Below are 20,138 nucleotides of genomic sequence, written 5' to 3' on the forward strand. Positions count from 1 at the left end.
TAAGCAAGGTATCTGGAATTAGATAGACTTTCTGAACTCCTTCTTAGCTGTGTGATCTCTATCTGTAAAATGAAGAAAATACAGTTGCCTAACGGGGTTGTTAATGAAGATTAAATGACAATTATCATACAAAGCCCTTAACACTGTTTCTGGAACATAAAGTGTGCTCAAGAAATTAAAAATAATATTGCTTAGGGATATTTCGAGTTAGTACAGACACATCCCATGGCATTCCAAAAAAGGAAATCAATTTGCTTATGGCCAAGGTAAATTTAAGTAATTGGTTTAGACAAGGTTGACCCTTGGTCAATGGGAAGTATAGAAGATATATGTCTGGGAATTGAATTATTGTGTATCAGTGGCTTTCCCTGACACCTTTATGTTCCACAAATTCTTCCTAGTTCAAAGCAGAGTCAAAGCGGCCATGTCCTCTAAATAAAGTGGCCATGTTAACAAGTATTTGGTTCCCTTTGGAGGTGCAGGGTATAAAAATGCACATAAAATGGCTCCAGAACCTCAAAATGCATGAAAATTGTCATAGAGATTGATTTTATTACATTCAATTTAAGAGACTGTGAAAGCAATATTTTTTTCTTAACATGGACCAGGCCATAATATCAACATTGAACACCTAGACTGTAAACATTTAAAAATTGAGCTGTTTTTCTAAACCTTCAGAAATGTGCAGTTTTAAGTTAAAAGAAAGGTGGAAAGTGCCAAATAATCTGAAATGGGCCATCAGTCAAGTCCTCAGGGACGATTTTAACTTATAACGATAACACCGGCAAATAGAAAATCATAAATTACAGAAAGTAAAGCCTTGTATATACACAGCTGTGATTTACATCTGCACCAATGTCTACATAAAAGAAACTGATGTACTTTCTTACTTTTTAAGGCTTCTAGTACTTTTAGGAAATTCATGCAGCAGTTTCTTACGATATTCTATCAATAATTCATGTAATCGATCTTCTTTTCTTTCACTTTCTTCAATGGTTTTTGTGGTTAGTTCTAAGAGCTCGGTGTTGGTTTGGAAAAGGCGGCAGGCATAGCACGTGGATTTAGCTGTCTCCATCTTGTCCCCAGTGAGCACCCAGACTTTCAGGCCTGCTGCATGCAGAGCTTCAATGGTCTCTGCAGCTTGATCTTGTAGCCTGGGAACACAAAAGAAACCTGTGATTTCCTAAAATTCCTGACAAAGATTCTACAGGAAGGCTTGTTAAAGACAGTATTTTTTATAATTCATAGCAGTTCTAGAGTCCTGACACCTTATCATGGTTGGCTTTCATAAACATCCCCTACTCATTCCGAGTGTTGTCTCTGGCATAGTTTCACTTACTAAATTTTAAACAATGAGGTTCTGAAAAGTTTGTGACACCTCAAAGTAACTGGTATCCAATGGCAGAATTGAGTATCATCATTCTAAGCTAAGATGTTCAGAAAGATTTGTACTCACTGTCACTTCAGCATATTTCATTGCTATATCTAACCATACCAATACTTAACATCACTTAACATCATTAAAAGTATAAAGGGCCAAAGATTCTAATCAGATAATGAGGGAAATTAGTGAATCCCTATCCCTGAGGAGCTTTAAGAACAGGAACATGAGTTTTGAAGATGGCTGACTAGGGACGTCAGATGCCAATTGTCCTCATAAAAAAGATCAAAGTTACTGGTGAATGGACATGTTCTGAACTAAAAACTGCAGGAAAAGAGCCAGGACCTGTTGTTGGAGAGCCCGAAAGAGGAAGCTGGGATACAGAAAAGGAAAGTAGCGAAGAGTCTGGCAGAGACTGACCCCCGAAGAACTCAGAGCCCCAAGTAAAGGGTAGGTGGAAATGGTTCTCTGCTTCCCTGACCTTGTGACAATCTCCTGACTATCAAACTGCTGGGATACCCCTCTGCCCTCCTTACCTAAAGTAATGCTGTCAGTGGTGATACAGGAACTTCACAAGGACAGCGATCTGGGTGGCCAGCTCATGCAGGCATGTCAGTACTTCCCTCAGACCAAAACTTAGACAGTGGGAACCATTCTGTTGGTGCTGCTGTGATGGGCCAATGCCCTACCTAGGGGAATCTCTGCCCTTGCATTATCACACCATCAATCCCCAGCAAACATACTCCACAACCCACTCTGACTTTGGCAAGCTCAGGGGGATCAGCGAGTCCACAGGGAGCTAGGGGACTCCTAGAGATCTATCTCTCGGCATGGAAGGCCCCTAAGGAGGAGGTTACAGCCCACCAAGGACCCTCCTGGGACAAAGGAAATGTGGACACAGTGACAATCACTGAAGGGGGTAGCACTGACGGCCAAGAACAGTCATGAAGAGGGGACATTTCCTACTGCGCCCACCCTCTGTACACTGTTGTTGACGCAGCCTGCAGTGGTTCTTCCCAGTGGAGGGTGGCACACATGTACCTGGAGAAACTTTTCACACTTTTCGCAGTAGCTCCACCTCTGCTGAAAATGAGCTCGTGCCAATTGGGCTTACACAAAGGGCAGGACCCAACTCCCACTCCCTACACAGAGTAGCAACATCCCAGCAATGGACAGGTAAGCTGCAGAGTTGTCTGCTTTGAACATGGGGGAAAGGCTTGGCCAAAGCCCATTTGGGTGGCAACCACCAGAGAGGTGTATTCATGGTCTGCAGCCACACTGTGACCAGGAACCAAAGGATAAAGTCTATATGAACTGAAGGTTGTGAGCCCTATGACAGGGCATAATAGAGAAGCAGGTCATGTTCCTACCTGCACAGGATGAGGAACTGGTACACCCCTCCTCGTTTCTTCCCCCAAGACCTTGGCATACCCCAATAGGATCTCCACCCCTTGCCCCCATCCTCCCCTCAGGGTAGGTGTTTCCACCCATCAATCAGCCTACCAGAGGAAGAACTGACTCTTACTCTTAAGCTCCACCTACTGGACTGAAGCCTGAACTGCACCACCAAATAAATAACTTATTGTCAGAAGGGCTTAGTGCTAGTACACATGACACGCTTTCTGACACCCTTAGCCCTGCGGGAGGCAGTGTGTTGACCCTTGCATTCCATACCTCACTACAACAATCAGCATCTGAGAAAGCCACTGCACTGAAGCTATCCACAACCAAGGAAACCACACAGAGACTTGCCCCACTGAAAGCACCCAGAAACAAAGCCAAACAATCATACACAACATATAACACAGTCATATCCTCAAGGGAAAAAAGTATTGAAAAATAAAAATGTTTCATCCAAACTACAGCAAATTAAAAAATAAGAAGCGACAGATCCCTCAGATGAGAAGGAATCAGTGTAAGAACTGTGGTGGTACGAAAAGTCAGGTGTCTTGACACATTTAAAGGATTGTACTACCTCTGTAATACAGGCTAAACAGAATCAAAACTCTGAAGTGACAGATAAGGAATTCAAAATATGGATTGCAAGGCAACTCAACGAGATCCAAGAGAAAGCTGAAACCCAACACGAAGAAACCAGAAAAATGATTCAGGATATGAAAGACAGCTATAATAAAACAAACCAATTAGAACATCTGGAAATGAAAAATTCACTAAATCAATTTCAAAATATACCTGGAAGCTTTAACAATAGAGTAGACAAAGCAGAAGAACTGCAGAGCTTGAAGAGTAGTCTTTCAAATTAACCCAGTCAGATTAAAAAAATAAATTAACACAAGCAAAGTCTTTGAGAAACATGGAATTATGTAAAGCAACAAAATCTATAACTTCTTGGCATTTCTGAGAGAGAAGAAAAACAGGCAACATGGAAAACATATTTGGGGAATAATTCAGGAAAATTTCTTGAACCTTGCTCAAGATCAACATGCAGATATAAGAAATTCAGAGATCAATGGTGATATGCTACACAAGATGACCTTCACCAAGGCATATATAGTCAGACTACCCAACGTTAACAGGGAAAAAAAAATCTTAAAGGCAGCTAGATTCAAAAAAAAAAAAAAAAAAAGGAAAAATTACCTATAAATGAAATACCATCAGACTAATAGCTAATTTCTCAGCAGAAACCTTAGAAGACAGAAGATTGGGGATGTATTTTTACCCCTTTTTTAAAAGAAACAAAGTCTCAATCTGTCACCTAAAGTGAGCTGCAGTCACAGCTCACTATAACTCCTGGGTTCAAGCAATCCTCCCACCTCAGCTTCCCAAACAGCTGGGACTACAAGTATGTGACACCACGCCTAGTTTTCTAAAAAATTTGTAGGCGGGTCTCACTATCCTGCCCAGGCTAGCTGTGAGCTCCCAGGCTCAAATGATCTTCCAACCTCAACTTCTCAAAGCACTGGATTACAGGTATAAGCCACCATACCTAGCCTTTAGCCTTCTTAAAGAAAAACAACTGCAGCCAAGAATTCTATATACTGCTAAACTAAGCTTCCTAAAGGAAGGAGAAATAAGAGTTTTTCCCAGACAAGCAAATGCTATGGGAATCTGTCACCACCAAACCTATCCTATAAGAAATGCTTAAAGGACCTCTAAACACAGGCACAAACAGATGATATCTGCTACTATAAAAGCATATGTTAGTAAAAAGCTCAAAGATCCTATAAAGCAATTATATCCTTGAGACTACAAAACAATTAACTAACAGTACTAACACAGGAACAAAACTTCACATATCAATATTAACCTTGAATGTAAATTGCCTAAATGCTCTACTGAAAAGACACAGACTGGCACACTGAATACAAAAATACCATCTGTTAGGCCGGGCGTGGTGGCTCACACCTGAAATCCCAGCACTTTAGGCCAAGGCAGGAGGATCACCTGAGGTCATAAATTTGAGACCAGCCTGGCCAAAAAGGTGAAACCCCGTCTCTACTAAAAATACAAAAATTAGCTGGGCATGGTGGCGGGCGCCTGTAGTCCCAGCTACTCAGGAGGCTGAGGCAGGAGAATCATTTGAACCTGGGAGGCACAGGTTGCAGTGAGCCGAGATCGTGCCACTGCACTGTAGCCTGGGCGACAGAGTGAGACTTGGTCTCAAAAACTTCAACAGACTCATCTCAGGCATAATGACGACCACAAACTAAAACTAAAGGGATGGAGAAAGACCTATCATGCAAATAGAAAACAAAAAAGAGCAGGGGTTGATCTTCCTGTATCAGCTAAAACAGACTAAGCCAACAACAGTAAATAAAAAGGCGGGAATTCTATAATAAAAAGGGATTCAATTCATCAAGATTTAACTAACCTAATATATAGGGACCCAACATCAGAGGGCCCAGATTGATAAAACAATCATCCATAGAGACAGAGAGCCATACAGTAATATTGAGGGCGGATTTTTTTTTTTTTTTTTTTTTTTGAGGCAGAATCTCACTCTGTTGCCATGCTGGAGGGCAGTGACGCGATCTCAGCTCACTGGAACCTCTGTCTCCTGGGTTCAAGCGATTCTCGTGCCTCAGCCTCCCCAGTAGCTGGGATTACAGCCATGTGCCACCACATCCAAATTTTTGTATTTTTAGTAGAGATGAGGTTTCCCCATGTTGGACAGGATATTCTCAATCTTCGGACCTCGTGATCCCCCCACCTTGGGCTCCCAAAGTGCTGGGATTAAAGGTGTGAGCCACCATGCCTGGCCAATATTGGAGGATTTTAAGACCCCAGTGATAGCACAAGACAGATTATCGAGGCAGAAAAATAACAAAGAAACTCTGGACTTAAACTGGACTCTTGACCAAATAGAACTAATAGACATTTACAAAACAGTCCACTCAACAACTACAGAATATACATTTTTCTCATCTGTGCATGAACATTCTCTAAAATTGATCACACGCTTAGTCATAAAGCAAGTCTCCTTAAATTCAAAATCATATCAAACATCTTCTCAGAACAGAGTGAAATAAAATTAGAAATCAATAACAAGGGGAACTCTCAAGACCACACAAGTACATATAAACTAAATAACTTGCTCCTGAATGACTTTTGAGTAAATAATGAAATTAAGGCAGAAATGTAAAAAAAATTGAAACAAATGAAAATAGAGACACAACATACCAAAATTTATAGGGTATGTCAAAAGCAGTGTTAAAAGTTTACAGCACTACTAATTGCCTATATCAAAAAGGAAGAAAACTCTCAAATGAACAACCTAATGTTACACCTAAAAAACTAGAAAAACAAACCAGACCCAAAGCTAGCAGAGGAGTAACAAAGATCGTGGCAGAACTAAATTGAGACCAAAAAAATCATACAACAGATTAATGAAACAAAAATGAAAAACAAACAGACTAGTAGCTAAATTAAGAAAAAGAGAGGATTCAAATAAGCACAGGTGTAATCAGAAATTACAAAGGTGACATTACAACTGATACCACAGAAATACAAAAGATCCTCAGAGACTATTATGAACATGTCTATGAGCATGAACTGGAAAACACAGAGGAAATGAATAAATTCCTGGAAATATACAACTTCCCAATATTGAACCAGGAGGAAAAGAACCCTAAGCAGACTATTATTTGAGACTCTGTCTCAAATAATAAGCTATGAAACTGAATCAGTAATATTAACAGCAGAATTCTATCAAATGTATATAAAGAAAAGTTGGTACCAATCTTACTGAAACTACTCCAAGAAAAATCAATGAGGAGGGATTCCACCCTAACTCATTCTACAAAACTAGTATCATCCTGATATCAAAATCTGGCAAGGACACAATAAAAAATGAAAACTACAAGCTGTTATTCATGATGAACACAAATGTAAAAATCCTCAACAAAATATTAGCAAACTGAAACCATCAGCACATCAGAAAGATAACTCATCACGATCAAATGGGTTTTATTCCTGGGACGCAAGGATGGCTTAACATATGCAAATCAATACATGTAATTCACCACATACACAGAATTAAAACAAAAATTATATGTTCATCTCAATAGATGCAAAAAAAAAAATTCAATAAAACTTGACATAACTTGATGTTAAAAACAATCCCCTGAGAACAAACTAGGCATTGAAGAAACATACCTCAAAATAATAAGGGTCCTACATGCAAACCCACAGCCAACACCATACTCAATGTGCAAAAGTTGAAAGCATTTCCCCTAAAAACTGGAACAAGACAGGGATATCCACTCTTACCACTCCTGTTTAACATAGTACTGGCAGTCCTAGCCAGAGCAATCAGGCAAGATTGCTGGAATACTATGCAGCCGTAAGAGTGAAATCATATCCTTGGCAGCAGCATGGATACAGCTGGAGGCCAGTATCGTAACTGAAATAACTCAGAGGCAGAAAATCAAATACTGCATGCTCTTACTTATAAGTGGGAGCTAATCAATAGGTATACATGGACATAATGAGGGAAATAATAGACAACAGGGATTCCAAAAGGGGGAAGACAGGAGGGGAATGGCGGTTGAAAAAGTACCCATTATTATGTTAATATCTTAGGTGATGGGATAAATAGAAGCCCAAATCCCAGCATTACACAATATAACCACGTAACAAACCTGCATGTGTACTACCTGAATGTACAACCCCTGATCCACCCTCCAAAAAAAGAGGAATGCCAACCATCCTGAATGAGAATTTAATTATAATACTTATAGGCAAGGATAGAAAAATGACACTTTCCTCTGGGTTTCTTTTGGCCACAGAATAATAATGAAATTAGACTAAATGAATTTCATTAGAATTTCAATACCTTTTAATGTGGTTGAATATATGTTTGTAACTTTTTATTTAAGTCTTATAATTTTCATATATAATATTTAGAAAATTCAAAAAATATTAAGAATCTAAAAATTATTTCAAGCAGATCAATGGCAGTGTCCTGCAATCGTGTCTGAAAAAGCTGAGCCTGTAAGTTAAAAGCATATTATTTTAAAGTATGCAGGCCAGGCCAGTGGCTCATGCCTGTAATCCCAGCACTTTTGGAGGTCAAGGCAGGAAGATTACTTGAGGCCAGGAGTTCAAGACCAGCCTGGCCAACATGGTGAAACCCCATCTCTACTAAAAATACACAAATTAGCTGGATGTGTTGGCGTATGCTTGTTATTCCAGCTAGCTACTCAAGTGGCTGCAGCACAAGAATCATTTGAACCCAGGACGCAGAGGCTGCAGTCAGCCAAGATTGTGCCACTACACTCCAGCCTAGGCGACAGAGCAAGACTCTGTCTCAAAAAAAAAAAAAAAAAAAAAAGCAAAATTAAATTAAATCAAATCAAATCAAATAAGTAAATAAAGTATGTAAAAACATACTCTGGTCTGTTGAACTAAGCTAGAGTAACCTCTCATGCTGTTCACTCTACCTTAAATTTCCTTTCTGCTCATCTGTCTCTCAAAGCTTACCCCTTCACCTAGGCACCAGTACAAAACAATGGCTATAGTACCCTTCCCTGCACATGCCAAGACTATTTGATAATATGTGCATAAATATATGAATGACTTAGTAAATAGCCAAAAGACCTTAGTGATAACTGATTCATTCTTCTAGGTTACATGAATTTACCTTAAAAATCATTCCTACTAATAGTTCAAAATCTGGTGTAACTTTTCATACTTGCTATAATAAATCTTTAAACCCACTTAAACAATAAAACTAAACTAAAGATTTAAAACATTGAGATTAAATTACTAATCTGGGACAGATCACACCCAAAATGATTGGTCACTAAAATAATTAGAGTATCATTTTCTAGTTACTTGTCTTCAACTGCAGTGGCTCCAATTAAATTCATATTTGTCTCAATATCATCGAAAACTTTTTCCATTTTTTCTTCTCTGTCTTGTAAGGCCATTTTTGCTTCTATGAGCTGTCTGTTAATTCTTTCATAATCATCTGGAGCAATTTCTTTGAAGGCTACACAGAGTGTCCGATACCCATCCTAGGAGTAAAGTAGGAGATCTGTAGTTATTTTCATAATAATTGAAAAAAAAACCCATACTCTGTAAATGCTCTTGCTTCAGCTATATGTACAAAAGAGAAATTCTGACACATATTTAGTTTGCAAAAGTGAACAAATTACAACTGAAAAGGTCACATTCAATTAGGTTCAGAAAAAGGAAATAACAGTTCTTTTAACAAAGGTTGCTGAAAAGTCTTTAAGGCTGTAAATTCTGACCAGAAACTTGCTCTGGAATAACGTTTTATATTAAGATAAAGAAAGTAATATTATTGAATCCCCAAATACAAAACACAGACCACAAAAACATGCTAAAATGTATTTAAGCTGTCATTTAAACAGAAATCCAATAAACATAGTCATCTTCTGAATTTCTCTGCTTACTTATTGGTGGGGGAAGGAAGATAGGCTCACCATTGCATTACGTTCCACGTGGACTTTAGTTAACTCAATTTCATGATTCTGCACCCTGGGAAAAACTGCCGAGTCTGCTCCTTTACAAAAGAGAAGTATGTCTCCTAAAATAAAGAACCATAGTACTTGACATAGAGTTTTAAGGCCGGTATTGTGGTTTCAATAAGAGATAACTTTTAAAGTGGTCTCTCTCACCCAAGTGTTATATATTCTGAGCATGCTTTGCAATACTCGCCCAAATGAAATGAGAAATCTTGGTCTTTAGTCTGTCAGAAAGGCATGCACCACCCCTACAGGTCATTATGAACACAATTAATAAGCCAGAGTTTACAATATGCACCTCTCTGTTAAAATATACTTCCTCCCACCAATTCATGGAAGTCTGGGCTTGTGTCAAGGAGGTGCATCTGAATTCCTTCTGAAAATGTATGCTAGGTGCAGTGGCTCACACCTGTAATCCCAGCACTGTGGGAGGCTGAAACAGGAGGATCACTTAAGCTTAGTTCAAGACCAGCCTGGGCAACACAGGGAGACCCTATCTCTACTAAAAATACAAAAAAAAAAAAAAATAGCTGGGCATGGCGGCACGTGCCTGTAGTCCCAACTACTCGGGAGGCTAAGGCAGGAGAATAGCTTGAACTCGGGAGGCAGAGGTTGTGATGAACCAAGATCATGCTACTGCACTCTAGCCTGGGCAACAGAGCAAGACTCCGTCTCAAAAAAAAATTTAAAAATTAAAAAAATTAAAATTAAAAAATTAGCCAGGCATGGTGATACACGCCTATAATCCCAATGACTCTGGATGCTGAGGTGGAAGGATTGCTTGAGCCCAGGATGTCAAGGCTGCAGTGAGCTATGATCTTGTCACTACAGCCTGGATGACAGAGTAATACCTTCTTCTCTCGGGTAAAAAACAAACAAACAAAAAAAAACAAAACAAAAAACAAAAAAACCCAGAAACAAAGAAATGCAGTGAAGCCATGGCCTAGAGTATACACATGGCATCTACAGATGTCAAGAAGAAAACTTAAGCTCAAACAAGCTGAAATAATTTTGAATAAACTATATTAACTAGCTTTTAAAACATTGGCTTGATGGTTTTTACTGAAACTTGAAAATAGCTTTATAGAATGCTAGTATAAGTGCAGCTTTAGATCACTTCACACATCTAGGAAATATTCACAGTTGTGCACTAAGAGAGACACTTTATTCTTGTAAGGGAAACAACCGAGTTCAACAAAAAGTGTAGCTCTGAGGTCAACGACCTTTGTAGACAAGTTCCGCAGACACTTCACCATTTGCTGTAGAACACGTGGATGTGCAGACATAAGAATAGCAAGTATTTGAAATATTGGTTTTTTTTTTTTTTTCATTTATTCTTATACATCCAAAGTGTACTTTAAAGTTCACAAAACAAACTCCATGGTCACTTACATAAAATCAATGTCATGACTTTGCAATCATACCACAAAGTATGAATAAAGTGGGATATGTTCCCCCCCAAGGATCTGTCTATATCCTCCCATTCTCACATTAAGGAATTTAGAAAATTTAATAGTAAAAAGTAAATTATTGGGAAATAAATCAAGAATTTTTAGAAAACAAACCCCTTGGTACACCATACACACATGTATCTGAGAGCCTTTGAATAAAGCAGAAGTGCTCCCCTATGGGTCTTGCAGAATCTGAGCAGAAGGTGAACCACCATGTTGTCTCCAAAGACATGAGGGAGCCTAGGATTATGGTACCAGTTCCCCTGCAAAGGGCAAGCTTTACTCTTGTTAAACAAAGAACCTGAGCTCTGGAGTAAAACTGCAATGCCATTTCCCAGAAGCCAGGCCCTTACTCCTCTCTACCTCACCTGTTTCCAGGGAATGTCAAGCAGTAGGGGAACCAGGAAGGTCAGTGAGGGATAATAAGCAACTCCCTATACTCAAGGATTCTGCTACTAGTAATCCCAGACCATCCAACCATGCTGGGTGGCTGCGTGTAAACTTCACTGGTAGACTGGTCAGTACCATGAACCACACACAAGTCATCCTTTCAGTTCCTGTTTGAATACCCAGGGCAGAGGGGTATTGTTCAGCTAACAAGAAAATGCACTTCCTGTCATAACAAGGGTTCTATCGCTAACGATTTTGTAAACTGAACATGTTCGCTTAAAAAAAATACATGAAGGCATATACAAAAAAATACTGCTTCGCCTGACTTTCACTAATCCTATGCTACTACATGAGATGATTCTCTTTCTTGAAAGAGTGAATCAACCAGTAAGCCTACAAATGAACAAAGAGAAAAATTCAAGTTTTTAAAATATGTACCTTCTTGAGTCTTCACAATTACACTCATACGTCGGCGGACAGCATCAAAGTTTAAAGTGTGAAGAAGTTCATATCTTTAAGAGAAATGAGAAAAGTAAAAATCCTAGCACATACTGAGAAAAATAAAGCACAACAGAAATATGTTAAGATATTTAAACATCTTAAATCAACAGATAGCTATCCCCTTTGCAGGAGGGTCACTGGTTGTCTACACAACTGGTACTTTCCTTTGCCTTAGAATTTCTCTGAACATAAAACATGCTGTCAGAGGACACCAGTGTTGGTTAAGTGGTATTTATAGTCCCTCACTATACTATTTAAAATGGTAAGAAGAATGACCACATAAAATGGAGGATAAAGAGCTGTCCTACCAAGCCATATTTGGAGGGGTCTAGAAATAGTCCCACTCTGCCAATTATTTTAGTAGCATTTATGTATGGAGTGCCAGGCACAGTGCTAGGTGCTGGGGAATAAAGGTGGCTCAGATTCACCTCTATTCCCCAGCACCTAGCACTGTGCCTGGCACTCCATATATAAATGCTGCTATAATAATTATCTCATTATGCTCTGTCTCCCTTATCATAAGGTGACTTGTGTAAGCCCCTTCCCTTACACAGGTCACCATATAAGGGAGACAGAGCATAATGAGATAGCTACCCTTCTAGTCTCTCAAATACTGTAATGAAGGCACTTATAGGAAAGATATAAGAACGCAGAAAGAAGCCATCTGAAAGTAGGCTTCCTGGAAGAGGACATGCCTGAGCTGGGTTCCACAAGGGTAATATGAGGAAGAAAGGGGGCCATGGCATTCTGGGTAGACGGAATGAGCAAAGCAACATGAGAGCACACGGCCCATGGGGGACTTGAAGTAGTTCACCAATGCCAAAAAAACTCACTGATAGGGGAATAGGAAGAGATAAAGAAAGAAAGGTAAGCAGAGGCTGGAAACACAAAAGCCATTTCAGGAATTTGGGACTGTATTATAAGAGCAAAAGAAAGCCAATGAAAGGGTTTAAACAATGGAATGACATCATGAAATTGTTCAAATGTGTTTGTGGATGGCTGAACTAATCAATGGAGAGATACAGGAGAGTTTAAATAAGAGTTGGTTATTAGAAAAAGTGAGAGGAAATATTTCCTTGAAAATAAATTAGTATTTTAAAAAGTATTTATTATATATGTTGTTTTTCGTGGGAGTGAGGGGGTCATTAGTCTTGGGGGAGTATATATGCGTAAGACATCTACAATGGCATCTGGTTTGCTGTTGGCCAGATGAGGGCACTGTTGCAGACAGACTAGAATCTAAACTCTGACAATGACCCTGGGTCCCTGTCAGTCAGACTAAGAACCTTCCTCTGGGCTTCTATGCATCTCTCTCCAAAGGGGCGCATTACCCAAGCACATATAAATGTATTACAGGTTTCTGAGATGGGTCTCAGGAGATCCTAGGGGCCAGAATGAAAGTCAGAGAAGAAATTCAAATTAATCACATAGCCTAATTAAAATCCACCATTAAGATAAGGTGGGTTTGTTCACCGGGGTCTTTGTGGCAAAAGAGGAAATGTGAAGGCACTGGGACATCAGAGTACTTGCCCTGAGACTCACACCTGAACATCCCCAACAAGACAAAACTTCTGGTTTACGGCAAAGTTGCCTTTATTGGCTGGGCTTGCAATCCCAGAGTGATTGCTTAGATACTAGACAGCAGAATGTTTCACATATTTTCACTGATTTTTCTTGTAGCATATGTTAGAAACCTGAAATGGCATCTAATTTCAGAAACAGTCCAGGCAGACTCTCTTTCTGGCTACTGGACCCAGATGTGGACCAGATTGAAATTTCTACCTCAAATCCAAGTTTCTGCCATTCTATGTAAAATGGCTTCTACCCTAACTATATTTACATAAAACTCTGAACTGGGAGAGCAGAGTCCTGTATTTTCAGTGGCATCACTTCCTTTTCTGCCGTGCCTGAATCCATCTAAATTTCACTGTGGGGTTAAGAAATGACAAACATCAAACACAGAGCTACTTACTCTTCTATTTCTTTTCTTTGGTTCTCTACTCTCATATGTCCATTTCGATTTCCTAAAAATGTGAACCCGTACCTATCAAAAACAATAAAAAATACCTTGTGTATCTCTAAAGAATGATTTTTTTTTTTTTTTTTTGCGACAGAGTCTCGCTTTGTCACCCAGGTTGGAGTACAATGACAAGATCATGGGTCACTGCAACCTCCGCCTCCCAGGTTCAAGTGATTCTCCTGCCTCAGTCTCTTGAGTAGCTGAGATTATGGCTGCATGCCACCACACCAGGCTGATTTTTATATTTCTAGCAGAGACACGGTTTCACCATGTTGGCCAACCTGGTCTCAAACTCCTGACCTCAGGTGGTCCACCCACTTTGGCCTCCCAAAGTGCTGGGATTATAGGCATGAGCCACTGCGCTTGGCATAGAATGATTAATTTTCAATGGGGTTAGTCATTCTTGTTTATGCTTCTCTTCTCTTTCATATGATCTCAACATATAACTGTACTTCCTTTTACTGGATGACATGATAACAGAGAAAGTCAGTGCCCAGCCACAATTACTGTAACCAAGGGAGAGACCATTTGGGTTTCTGATTCTGCAGCTAACACACTGGGTGACCTTTTAGCCACTTAATTATCTTAAACCTCATGAGTAAAACTAGACTTTCAGTTCTCAAATGATGTCAAAATTGCTGGGAGTACCTCAGAAACAGCATGTGTTGTACAAAAAGTAGCCACTGTTACGTTATTTGCAAAATATAATATGAAGATTCAGACTTCTGGCTGGCATGCATAAATAGTAAGGCAAGTAATACCTACATGTCACTATTTTCTTCTTGGTCTAACTAGTCAGGGGTGGGAATTTTCCAAAAACTTTTGGCTAAAGCAGTTATGTTTTTTTATTAAATAGTAGGAGATGTACATGCTAAGGTGACTGAAGCAAACAGAAAAAACAAAATAACTTCTGTCCTCCTGTGATTTCACTTTCTTCGGAGAGGTATAAGAAAGTATACTTTACTTTTTAGCTCCTTTCACCAAAGCTATTTCATCTGGTGAAGAGGCGATATAGGTTAATTCAGCTGATTCTGTTGCTCCATCAACAGCATCATTTGTTTTGATTTCTACAGTATGACATAAACACAAGGCACGTAGAAACAGCTCTTCTCGATTCTGTGGAATAGTAACAAAATCATGATTATTATTTTTAATTTGATCACTCAGTAACTAGACAGTGAACAGAGAAAATATAGTAATGAGACAGAATGTTATAACCTCTAGCAAACTTAGTAGTAGATATGTATAAATTCCTAACACTCAAATCAGCTATATATTCTCCTAGTACGTAACAAAGTTCCCGGTTCTCAGCTAGCATGCCCTTCTATAGGCTGTGTTAACTCATTCAGGTTATTGTAGCATCACCTAAGCCAAAGCAATGACTTCTTCATGGTCTAAAAGACTTCATTCAGTATCTAATTCACAATCTAGCAATAGCTCAAGTTCAGGGAGACTCTGGTTAATTTACCGCCTAGACACTCCTGAGACCTTAATCATTTGAACAGACATCATTCTTGAAAGAGCTTTAAAAGACAAAGAACAAAAAATTATGATCATATGGACAGGCAAGCTTTTACCCAAATGTCATTTCCCACAATTCTCTTTACCTATAAATTCTACTCGTTTACAAATTTCTGAAATGTCAGTAAAACAAGAAAGGTGAAGCCAACAATAGTTATTCTAAATTCGCTGGGTGCAGCAGCTCACACCTGTAATCCCAGCACTTCACAAGGCTGAGGTGGGTCGATTACCTGAGGTCAGGAGTTCGACACCAGCCTGACCAACATAGTGAAACCCCATCTCTACCAAAAATACAAAAAAATTAGCTGGGCATGGTGGTAGGCGCCTGTAATCTCAGCTACTTGGGAGGCTAAGGCAGGAGAACTGCTTGAACCCAGGAGGCAGAGGTTGTGGTGAGCCGAGATCAAGCCACTGCACTCTAGCCTGGGCAAAAGAGCAAGACTCTGTCTCAAAAAAACCAAACAAACCAAAATACCCACAAAAGTCTATGTCATGTGCCTACGAAAAAATTTTCTACTATGGAATGTTAACATGCATACATAGTTTGATTTCTTATATAAAATAATAATGCAAATGCACCTTATCTGCTTTGTCAAAATACGTTAAAGGTCCATCAGTTTGAGATAATCCATCAACCTCTTGAGTTACACCTTTATATTTGTGTCCATCTATGCAACATTCAATGAACTCCATGCTGTTTTCAGTAAGTGTTCCAGTCTTATCTGTAAATACATAATCCACCTAAAACAAGCACACAAACATATACATTGTTGGTTTCTTCAGTGTGACTAGTTTGCTGTAACGCAAAGCTATCTTCATATCCATAGGAAATCACCAAGACTTCTTGTCAAATGTCAGGGAATTACAGAAACAATATTACCAAACAAATGAGGAAAAAATGAGTATTTTTAAAGACACTAAAATGGTATCACAAGTCTAAGGTAGACTTACTCAAATGTAAAAGATGAATAGAAAAAAATGTGACTGTTGGCTGGGCATGGTGGCTCACGCCTAAAATCCCAGCACTTTGGGAGGCGAGGCAGGAAGATTACTTTTACTCAGGAGTTCAGACCAGCCTGGCCAACATGGTAAAACCCCATCTCTACTAAAAATACAAAAATTAGCTGGGTGTGATGGCACACCTGTAATCCCAGCTACTTGAGAGGCTGATGCATGAGAATTGCTTGAACCCAGGAGACAAAGGTTGCAGTGAGCTAAGATTGCACCACTACACTCCAACCTGGGCGATGATAGACTGAGACTCTGTCCCACAAAAAGGAAAAACAAATAAAAAGTGACTATTTTATCAAACTTATAACCCTTCTAATGTAAGTTAACATTTTTGTTTTTTTTTTTAAAGACAGGGTCTCACTCTGTCACCCAGGCCAGAATGCAGCAGACGTTATAGCTCACTGTAACCTCGAACTTCTGGCTCAAGCAATCCTCCTGCCTCAGCCTCCTGAGTAGCTGGGACCACAGGCATGCACCACCACATCAGGCTTATTTTTTGTAATTTTTGTAAAGACAGCATCTCACTATGTTGCCCAGGCTGGTCTATTACTCCTGGGCTCAAGCCTTGGCCTCCCAAAGTGTTGGGACTATAGGCATGAGCCACCATGCCCAGCCAGTTAACCTGTTTGATGTAAAGAAGTTACATAAATCAATTTTTCAAGTGGGAAATTATACTACTTATTTCTCTCCCTCTCCCTCTCTCTCTCTCTCTCTCTCTCTCTTTGTGGGCTAGTATGTATATTATCCATTAAAAATATTTACTAATAAATTAAATGGGATGTAACAAAATAAAACAGAAACTGAGATTTTTTTCCCCTTTTTAAAGTAAAATTTTCTATAAAAATGCCGAATTGAAATCAAATGTACCGCATCATATATGTAAGAATCAATAATAATGTTAACAGTTACCTAACTAGAAGATACAGTAGGTCAACAGTGATCAAAACCATAACTGAAATTTCTTTCTATATACTATACATATTTTGAAAATACTCATTTCCAAATTTAGAAAAAACCAGAAGTCTTAATGATAGGTTAAAGTATAACACAAGTATATTTTCATAAATAATGGAAACATAAGCTAAGACATAAATTTGCCATAAGATAAATCATTTTGAGAATTTCTATTTTATCTCAGTTTTTATCTCTTCTATTTTTAACATCTGGCTTTTGGAAACCTACAATTTTATCCTCGTTTTGGCAATTTATGATTAAATAGTTAAAATTATGGGCTGACAGGAACAAGCATAAGCACAAGATGAAGGTTTTTATTACGTAAGGGAGAAAGAAATGAACTACAGCAGTAGTTGCTTTCTAATTATTTTTCAAAGCTTTTCACGGTAGCAGCACTGGCACAAATATGACATTCCAATCTTTTTTTTTTCCTGTTAAGCTAGCCAAGTTTGAACTCTCTCTTTAAATTAATCCAAGTGGTATTACTTGTATATCATTTAGATTCTTCCAGTTTAAATGAAATTCTTTGGGGCTTTTTTCTGATCAAAATTATTAACCTTCATTTTCTCCTGAAGGGTGTCCTGGGTTATTTCGCCTCCTGAACTTGGATGAGCATTAGAATCTCTTTTGTTAGTGTCAAAGATGGCAGCTTTAAAATATAAAGTACAATTTATTTGCCTATGTGAAACAGTTTGGGCAGTATGAATCTGCAAACACTGAATCTCATAGTTACATGCCTACAAATTATACCTAAGTGCAGTAATTATCAAACTGTAGAATGTATCACATGCACTTGGAGGTCCTGTTAAAACTCAGATTGCTGCTCTATTGCCAGAATTTCTGAATCAGTCAGTCTAAAGTGGGACAAGATAATTTATACTTCTAACTTATCAGGTAGTGTTGATGCTGCTGGTCCCAGGATCATATTGACAGAACTACCACCCTAATATGTGATCTATACTCAGAAAAAGAAGAGGAGGGAATCAACTGTGATTAACTATTCTAGGCCAGGTGTGGTGGCTAACGCCTGTAATCCCAGCACTTTGGGAGGCTGAAGTGGGCGGATCACCTGAGGTTCGGAATTCGTGAACAGCCTGGCCAACATGGTGAAACCTCATCTCTACTAAAAATACAAACAAAATCAGCCGGGCGTGGTGGCACTCGCCTGTAGTCCCAGTCACTGTGGAGGCTGAGCCAGGAGAATCACTTGAACCTGGCAGGTGGAGGTTGTAGTGAGCTGAGATCACGCCACTGTATTCCAGCCTGGGCGACACAGCAAGACTCCGTCTCAGAGAAAAATAAAAAAACAAACTGGCCGGGCGCGGTGGCTCAAGCCTGTAATCCTAGCACTGTGGGAGGCCGAGGCGGGTGGATCACGAGGTCAAGAGATCGAGACCATCCTGGTCAACATGGTGAAACCCCGTCTCTACTAAAAATACAAAAAATTAGCTGGGCATGGTGGCGCATGCCTGTAATCCCAGCGACTCAGGAGGCTGAGGCAGGAGAATTGCCTGAACCCAGGAGGCGGAGGCTGCAGTGAGCCGAGATCGCGCCATTGCACTCCAGCCTGGGTAACAAGAGCAGACTCTGTCTCAAAAAAAAAAAAAAAAAAAACTATTCTCATATTTAAAGGAGAGAAATAAATGAAGCGGGAGGCTGCTGCTTGACTCTCTCAAAAACAGCCTCATCTTCAAGCTTGCCAAAAAGATTCCTCTATATCGGCAGGCTCAAAGCTATCATTTGCATGATATTGTTTAATATATATTTGATAAATATATATTTGATCTGCCTTCCTGTTTCCTGACATAAAGCTCCCAAAGCCTTAGTAACTCCAGAGTGTTAAGAGTATTTTTGTATGCTAATGAAAGACAAATGGTTGGGGGCCCCTAGATAGCTTCAAGATGAGTGCAGGTCACTGGAAAGACCAAGGCATGATTATAGGGTTGAGATTTCCAGCCCCACACCTGACCTGGGGAAGGACGAAAGAGGGGCCAAAGGTTAATCCGAACAGCAATGGCCAATGATTTAGTCAATCATGTCCACATAATAAAGCTTCCATAAAACTCCCCAAAAAACTGGGTTCAAAGAGCTTCTGAATAGCTGAACACAAGGAATTTCTTGAAGGGTGGGATGCCCGGAAAGGCCCCTTCCCCCAGTAAACATGACTGTTTCCCTTAGTTCTATGACCTGCTCTAGTAAACTAATCAAATCCAAGGAGGGGGTCTAGTAACCTACTGGACCCCATTTTATAGCTGGTCAATCAGAAGCATAAGTTACAACCTGAACTAGCAACCGGCATCTGAAGTGGGGAGCAGTCTTCTGGGACTGAGCGCTCAACCTGTGAGATCTGACACAATACACTAACTCCAGGTAGGCAGTATCAAAAGTGAATTGGAAGATACCTAGCTGGTGTTTGCTGGAGAACTGCTTGCTTGATGTGTCAGGAGAAAACTTCACATAGCTTGTGTCAAGAGTGTTGTATTGAGTGGCTATGTGAGAACAGTAAAAGAAAAACAGGGGCTTATGGATAACTAACATGTCAGGGTTCTTGTAGGGTGGCACACCCAGGGAAGGTATGGAAGCTCAACACCCCTTCACTTATGCCTCATCCTACACATCTCTTTATCTGTATCCTTTGCAACACCCTTTATATGAAACTGGTGAACATAAGTGTTTTCCTGACTTTTGTCTGCTGCTCTAGCAAGCTAATCAAACCCAAAGAGGGGGTTGTGAGTGGCCCATCTTGAAGCTGGTCAGTCAGAAAAGTTATGGAGGCCCAGACTTGCGACTGGTGTCTGGGAGGCATAGGCAGTCTTAGGGATTTCCTGTGGGATCCAATGTTATCTCCAGGTAGACGGAATTGAATTAGAGGACATCCGGTTGGTGTCTACTGTTTGTTGGTGAGAAAAACTGCTCCCTCTCACATTTGGACACAGAAGTCTTCTGTGTTGTTTGGT

General features: G+C 39.6%; 1 protein-coding gene across 9 annotated transcripts in view; it reads right to left on the reverse strand.

The window, feature by feature from the left end:
• The window catches only part of ATP11C (ATPase phospholipid transporting 11C), a 225,106-nt gene that overhangs the window by 49,564 nt on the left and 155,404 nt on the right, over positions 1-20,138 (reverse strand). For 8 of the 9 annotated variants that reach the window (XR_005195680.1, XM_037728320.1, XM_037728321.1 and 5 more), the window contains exons 13-19: positions 15,796-15,957; positions 14,660-14,811; positions 13,648-13,719; positions 11,613-11,686; positions 9,292-9,395; positions 8,678-8,859; positions 891-1,154 (exon numbers count right to left, since the gene is read on the reverse strand). Coding sequence is in view for 8 of the 9 variants with exons in the window: in XM_037728320.1 (XP_037584248.1) it covers positions 891-1,154; positions 8,678-8,859; positions 9,292-9,395; positions 11,613-11,686; positions 13,648-13,719; positions 14,660-14,811; positions 15,796-15,957 (1,010 nt within the window). In the remaining variant the exon portion in view is untranslated. The remainder of the gene's footprint in view (positions 1-890; positions 1,155-8,677; positions 8,860-9,291; positions 9,396-11,612; positions 11,687-13,647; positions 13,720-14,659; positions 14,812-15,795; positions 15,958-20,138) is intronic. The other variant, XM_037728327.1, reaches the window with a different exon arrangement.

This window comes from Cebus imitator, unplaced genomic scaffold (assembly GCF_001604975.1).
Source record: "Cebus imitator isolate Cc_AM_T3 unplaced genomic scaffold, Cebus_imitator-1.0 Scaffold262, whole genome shotgun sequence".
Taxonomy (NCBI): Eukaryota; Metazoa; Chordata; class Mammalia; order Primates; family Cebidae; genus Cebus; species Cebus imitator.